The sequence below is a fragment of the Gossypium raimondii genome, chromosome 8, assembly GCF_025698545.1.
Source record: "Gossypium raimondii isolate GPD5lz chromosome 8, ASM2569854v1, whole genome shotgun sequence".
Taxonomy (NCBI): Eukaryota; Viridiplantae; Streptophyta; class Magnoliopsida; order Malvales; family Malvaceae; genus Gossypium; species Gossypium raimondii.
Window position 1 is genome coordinate 57886419 of NC_068572.1, and position 7782 is coordinate 57894200.

Sequence of the window (7782 nt, forward strand, 5' to 3'; positions counted from 1 at the left end):
CCAAACTTAGGGGTGAGCATTCGATCAAGTCGAGCCGAATCAAGTCAAAAGATTTCGAGTTAGCTGGGTTGACAAATCCTATTTTAGCAACCGAACTCAATTTGAATTTCTTTTTAATCGAGTCAAAAAATTTTGAGTCGAGTCAAGTTGCGTTTACATTGACCGATTATTTAACTAGTAGACGAAGTACAAGATTAATTTACTTAATAATTACATGTGAAGAATTATTTTAAGCAAGCAAAGTAACTATACATAATGCTGCAAGACGGTTATTATGGTCAAATTTAAATCAATTACATAAGCTATTACACCACACGCATAGTTATATTTACCGTAAGGGCGTGAGGGAAGGAATCGAAGTTAAAAATCAACTACACAAAACTTTTTTGGATTAATATTTTTTGGATTTGACTGACTTCAACTACACAAAACTTTACCCCAGATTTCACATTTATAGGTATAGTTTTACATTTGAATTAAGAAATACATATAGTACTGATCATAAAAATTTTAAAAGGATTCATAAGTACGATTACCTTTTTAAGGAAAAAAATGTTAAATTTTAGATATATTTTGAGATATATATTTTTAATTTTAAAATTTTATCTATGGCGAAAGAAATAATTTGCATGTTAATAACATCTAAAATTGTTTCAACTTTTTACTTGTACATGTTAAAAAAATTCTTTAAGAAGGATAATTTAGTAAAATGTTATTTTAGATAATCTTATCATCTATCAATCAAACAACAAAATCTTACATTTTAATCAAATAAATCAAATAACGTGTTGTTACATACCCAATAATGTGCTAACCAAATGCCCCTCAAAGTATAAGGTGTGTGTAAATATTCATGTACGAAATGAAATTTTTATTATATATGGATTATTATTAAGTATAGCACTAGTGGAATTAAAATACTCTATAAATGAGTAGATTAAGTCTTAGTTCGATTGATATGGGCATTTTTGTTGTTATAATAAATGTTGATAATAGTGATAGAACGATCGCAAAGCAATAAGAAAAAAAAATAAAAACACACAGATTTTACGTGGAAACTCTTTCGGGAAAAAACCACGAGCAGAGGAGGAGAAATTCGTTGATGTTGAAAAATGAATCATTCAAGAGAACTTTCGACTACATCTATTTAAGGGTTGAAAAACTCTGTTCTAATCAAAGTTAAATAGAAGAAGAATAGTTCTATACAGATTCAACTTGTATTGTATGGTCTGTACGGCCCGAGGCCGTAGCCCGCCACAGATCTCCTTATTTTGTCACTATATTTATTTCTTCAACAAGTAACGAGATTCGGGTGACACAATCTCTAATAATCTTCACCTTGACACGAATTCTCAACGAACAAGTTCTTCACCTCTTTCACAAAACCCTATAAGGGGTATTTTTCAACAATGAACACCAACCAAGTTCAAGCAATACTCAAAGTTGGTTATAGGAAGTGACTTAATCATCATATCCATAAAATTATCATAAGTACTAACTTATGGTAAACATGGCCTTACTATTGCTGTCAAAAAGTGTTTTCAAAAGATAAAATGTCTATTTTAAACATGATGTTGTAAAATAGAAAATATGTATTCAAATGTTATTTAAATCCATTTTTATTATGATATATGGAATAAAAATGATTTATTAACAATTAATATTATGATGTAAGTAATAAATGAAATATATAAATTCAAATTCTTTAATATTATGATATATGGAATATATAAATTGTAATTGTAATTGATTATAATAAAAATTATAATTGATTCAAACCCTAAACCCTAAAAGATCTTTATTTTCACGTGTTATTATTACCATAATGCGAAGCTATTACTATTTTGGTATTAACAAATATTCAAGTTAGATTATAACACAAATATAATAAAATAATTTATGGCAACCCATTGTTAATATTATGATATATAAAATATATATTTTAAATACATTTTTTTAAATAATTAATATAAATTATTTATAAAATTTAATTTGAATATATAATAATATTTATATTTTATAGTTAATATAAATGAAAGGCAAATATTATTTGCCACCTAGCTTCTAAACTTTGACTTTTCAAAAGCTCGTTTGAAAAGTTGGCTTAACTTTAAAAACACTTTTGAAACGCAATGATAAACAAAGCCTAAGTAAATTTGACTAACTTTACGAGAGTTATGCATAAATCAAATTTATAAAAAAAACAAATTAATTTAGACCTAAAAATAAACTTTCTAGTTGAGCCACAAAAATAAATAAATAAATAAAGCAATTAAGAGCTTCAAATTGGTTGACCTTTAAGGAAGTTTGCATTTGGACTGCTCACTTCAATACTTTAACTCATCCCAGCTTAAAAATATATTTCAATCATGTTTAACTTATAGGCTTACATTCATGAGCCAAGTTTATCTCAAAATAGTCTTAACTCTTAAGCCGTCAAGACTACTTTCTGGAAAGTTTTTTATCATAAATTCTTAAACCAATACACTAAATTGGGCTCTAATTTTTTAGCAAGTAATTGGACCTCGAGGAAAATTAAATCCATGATATTCATGCACCTAAAATTAGGCATTGATACTCGTATCACAAGTCAAAGTGGTCTGTCCAACTTGATAAGCTTGGCCCAACTTAAATTTAAATTTAATTATAAAAATATATTTTATTATTTTTCAAATAGTAAAATACGCTGTTAAACTATGTATTTGTTTTAAATATTTGATCTTTCTTATTATAAGAAACTAAACGTTATGAAATTTAAAACATTCTTAAAATAAAAATTTAAGTATAACGCAGAGATTTAAAGCTAGTTAGTTTTTATTTTTGTTTAAGTATAAATTAAAGTTGGTTATTATTAAAATTCGGTCTCACCAGTTGGAAAGTGTTTGATTCTAATTTGGTTCAGTATAACAACTATATATGCTTATGCTTTCAATTTTAGTGAGTAGCAACTGAAATGATTTGTTTCCTAACTTTTGAATCATGGTGCCAACACAAATATTGTGGGATGCAACAATTGTCATTCCTAGCAGTGCAACGATATGAACGAAAACCAGGAAAACATACAACCGTAATTGTCTTAAAGAACAAGGAAGTGTGTGAGATGTGTAGATCAACCTCCACCTCACCGGGCTGTCTTGATGAGGTATTGTTCGCTGCAGATCAAGTGAACATCATCCTCACGGTTAGGAATTTCTTTTCCACTATTCAGTGGAATATTAGCTTTCTATCAACATAAACAATGGGTATGAATTATTTAGATGCCTACAGATGCCGTGTTCAAATGGATAATAGTACGCGACTTCCCTACTCATAACAAAGTAGAGTAATCATCACAATTAGACTTTTTACGACAGTATATGTCACAATTGCTACACAGGGGTTGCAAACTGAACCACAGCCTCTTTCCCAAACTTAAAACAGATGGAGAAAAACATGAAAGTTAAGGATTGTTATTCATTACATGATTTTGGCTACTATCATCATATCTTGTCCTATTCCATAATTGGTTGGCATAGGCAAAAAACAAGAGAAGAAAATGGACACGTTCAATTTTCTGACTATTTTATTATTTTATTGGCCAAAACAACAAATTTCAATAATCCCCTATTCCTAGACAGTGCACAAACTCCTATGCTCTTATTGATGTGAACTAGGAATCATATTTTGCTCCTAAGTTCATCCAAAATAACCATTTCCCTTGATCATACCAATAATTCATAAATACTGTAAACGGTAGACTTTTTTTCCTTTTTCTCCCCTAACTGTTGAGGTGAGAAAATATTGAAGTCAATAGATAAATTGTGCAAGCAACTGCTGTACCTTACGTTAGCATAAGTAGAATTCTCACAAACAAATTTTTATATATGCAGTAAATGAAGGTGAATAGAAATACTTGCTTGCATGCTATATGTACATACCCCCATATAACAATATGGCACACAAAGCAGAAAAGATCAATCACCTTGATAACATGTCTTGAACCTGATCAGGCTAAACTGGATATCCTAATTTATTGAGACTTAAGGTGCAACGGCAGAGAACCGATTCATGTTGCAAGTAGATAACTTGTTAGACAAGCAGAACCCATATGGCTAAAAGCAGTTGGAATGAGGGATCTCAGGAGAGTTGTTCCTCAATATCAAGTTCCTCCAACAGGTTGACATGGTTGAGGGGATTGAACATTTCAATGTCAAAACACTTGTTGGGAAGCTTTGTTGGGGCAAGAGGGTACTCAACGGAGCATTGTTTAGTGATTGGAATTTTACGTGCAATGACCACAGAGTTAATGACTTCATCAGTGGGATGGAATATGGAGAGGACCTCAAATCCGCGTAGATCACATGGATCAACAACTGGATAAAGGAAAGCCCTAGCACCATGAGCACTCCTCAGCATCAAAAGAGCCCCAGGGGCCATGTACTCAGCCACATGATCGATGACACGAACTTTTGTTTCCTTGTCCATCCCCACAAGAGCCGCCAAGAACACAACATCATAGTCCTTCAAATCATTTGTAATATCCATTATATCTGAAGTGTGAAAGAACATCCTTTGAGATAAATCAGGGTCAGATGAAACCAGTTGAAGAGCCATGGAATTGGCTGAAGGGTCGATATCATAGTTGTGGAAAGAGGTGGTGGTAAGATGGAATGAAGCCAACACAATTGAGGTGAGGGGAAGAGGACCGGAACCAACAAAGGCAACTTTCGTAGGGAGATTAGAGCAGTGTTTGGTAAGGATATTGAATTCAAGTTGGCTAAGCTTAAGATAGTTAGAATAGTAAGGGAAAATGTGAAGATGGTGAAGAGGGTTATCATAGGATCCCAAGATGGTTGAGAAATGGCTCTCCAAGTGTCCCTCAGCTTCTCCACATAGTCGAATCAACTTACACCTGATGTCTTGAATTGATTTGCAAAGCTTGGTAACATCGATAGGGCTGGGTGGCATGCATGTGACAACAAGTTGTGTGAAGAGCATGTTGACATCTTTGCAAGGTTTGAGACTCTCGAGGCTTGAGATTTGCTCATACAACTCGCAGACCTTTTGTACCAAGGGATCTTTCTCGCAAACCATGTCGACACTATGAGGTTATGGAAAGAAAAATTGTTAATAAAAAAAAGAAAAGAAATAAACTTGTTTGAAGAGGTAGAGACAATCTCAAAACCTCCAATGGAGTCATTATTTATGGGCAATTGTGGGGACCACAACATGCTGAGCCTTGTCTTGCTTTATTAGCAGTAGAAGTTGGTTTTGATATTTACAACTTCAAGTTTTTTACCCTTTTTCTTGGAATATTTACTAGGTTTTCTTTTGTCCTAAGCGCAGAAAGCAAACTTTGGAGAGCTAAGAGTATAATTCGATCTCTTCAAGGTTTAGCAGATTCATGGGGTAACATTTTGCGCACCGCACACACACACGTATATATATATATATATATATATACATAACAGGTCCTTGTAGTAATAACAAATATTTGGCTGAACTCTTTTAATTTCATGATTTATATTGTAGACTAATAATTTCTTCATCCACAATTTTATAATCCCAAAGATTTATAGCCATTAAAAGAGTTAAAATTCATAGATAACAGGCTTACTTCAAAAAAACTAATCTTAATTTTTTTTATTCATAAATTTCTTATGAAACTTATTGATTCAAGTCTGGATGACAATAATTAGAGACATTTTATTTGGTGCACAGAAAGTTGTAAAATGCATCATGAGTGCCAGAGAGAAAGAAAGATAAATGAGAGATGGTGGTTGAGAGAGGAAGAGAGAAGAGAAAGATCCTGATTCCTTAGCCTTAGGATATCTTATAAAGGGCAGCATCGCTCTTTTCTAAGGTATCAGTGTCATTCTCTTGATGATTCCATATTTCTTGAAACTCAATCGAGCTATTGACATCACTTAGTCTTAAGAGTATGGATGGCAAGTATAACGCCTTTGCTAAAGGTATTGTCCTCAAGGTGTGTGCTCACCTTGCCATGGGTTTACAAAGTAAAGAGTCCTTAGCTTTTAGTTAGTAAGATCTTTTTCTTACAATTGACATTAACTCACAAAGCAATGAATAATGTCGGTATGTAACAAAATAAAATCACGAGCTCTAGGCATAACAAAACTATAGTGATAGAAGTAAAACATTTCATTATCTCAATGCTAAGGTCTAATTTATATGCTTCATCGTACATAACATACTTGTCTTTGTTCAGTGTTTATTGGAATTTGCTAAGTTGCTTAGCTTAGTTAGTTAAATTTAGTAGAATGTTTCGTTAGTATATAATGCAACTTCATGTGATCTTATTTTCAATTGAATCTGAATGCACAATTCATCCATTACCTCTCAGCCTTATCAGCTAATTTTCGATCACCATTATCATCTTAACAGTTTTTTTTTTAATTTTCTATTAATTTATTCAATTCCCAAATGTGTTGGTTAATTTGTATTAAGAATAATATTTTAACTTATCAACATTTCTTGTTTTGAAACTTAGCATTTGCCTTATTAGTTATTGGCGTTCACCCTATAACTCATGTTGAGATTGAGTTGTAAGAATTGTCTGCTTGTAATGTGTGTGAGATAATAAATTATGTATATATAAGAAAATATTTCTTATTTCAACTTTTATCCCCAAGTCCATAATTAATATTAATCCATAATAGAATACCTTTTATAAGGGTGTTTAGATAACATTTGTAATTAGTGGGTCTCACTAAACCCACTAAATGAATTGGGTGCAATTGGAGCAATCCAAGAGAGAGGGTAAGAATTGCAATAATTACACGGGTAATTACAAATAATTATATTCAAATCCAACAACCTATTACTTTCTAAACATGCTTGTACATTATTTAAGTTTAAAAAGTTGTTTTATATAATAATTGTATTTTAATTTTAGTATATATAAAACATAATTATATGTTATTTTACCAATCTCATTCAAATAATTTAAAATTTTTATTGATGGGAGATAATTTTTATATTTTTGACATATTAAATAATTAACTAAATTACATAGTATTTATTATAAATTATTTATACTTAGATCAAGGATCAACCTATTATAACAATGATTATCGTTTAATGTTAAAAGAGAATCACTCAATAAACATGAAGTTTATTAGTAATTAGATAAAATTGCATAGGATTTTATTTTTCTTGTTAAGTTTATTAGTAACCTTATTGTTAAATACTTTTGGGTAAACTACACCTATGATCACTCTAAAATAGTGTTTTTCGTATTTTAGTTAATCCAAGTTTTTTCTCAACTTATTCCCTTAAATAATATAATTGTGCGAATTAGTCACTGTGTTAAAATTTTTATTTTCTTTTAATAGATTACTGATGTGACACTAAGTGGCTAACATAAGACATTTTTTCCCTTCAAAGACGATGGCCGAAAGAACCACCATCCCACTGCTCACCCCAAATGAAGGATCTGATGATTACTCCAAAGTATACCTTATCCACACTTCCTTTAACGTTTCTATTCCTAAGCTCATCCACAACGTGAGGGAGATCGTTTACCCTTGCAACTCGAACCTCGCAATCTTTCTCGAGTACATGCTTCGTCCCCTAATGGATCTACTTGAACGAAGAAGGAAGAAGGCCTGATTTACCCTATTTTAAAGTGATCACGGTGTAATTTATCCTAATATATTATATACAATGGTTTGATTGTATGTTTTGCTACTTGCTTAGAGAATATTTTCTCTCAATTATTCTTGACAATTTTTATAATAATTAATATTATTTTTAAATTTATATTGATGTAATCATGCAAGT

The 7782-nt window shown here is 31.2% G+C and overlaps 1 protein-coding gene across 1 annotated transcript; it reads right to left on the minus strand.

Annotated features, from left to right (window-relative positions):
- Positions 1 to 3840: 3840 nt before the first annotated feature.
- Positions 3841 to 5153, minus strand: LOC105792468 (nicotianamine synthase). The gene has a single exon (XM_012621059.2). It carries the CDS (start codon positions 5071 to 5073, stop codon positions 4117 to 4119), a length of 957 nt encoding a protein of 318 aa, XP_012476513.1. The 5' UTR covers positions 5074 to 5153; the 3' UTR covers positions 3841 to 4116.
- Between the last annotated feature and the right edge of the window lie 2629 nt (positions 5154 to 7782).

Coding starts and splice junctions, on each gene's coding strand:
- LOC105792468 (XM_012621059.2), bottom strand. CDS start 5,073: ATGGTTTGCGAGAAAGATCCCTTGGTACAAAAGGTCTGCGAGTTGTAT.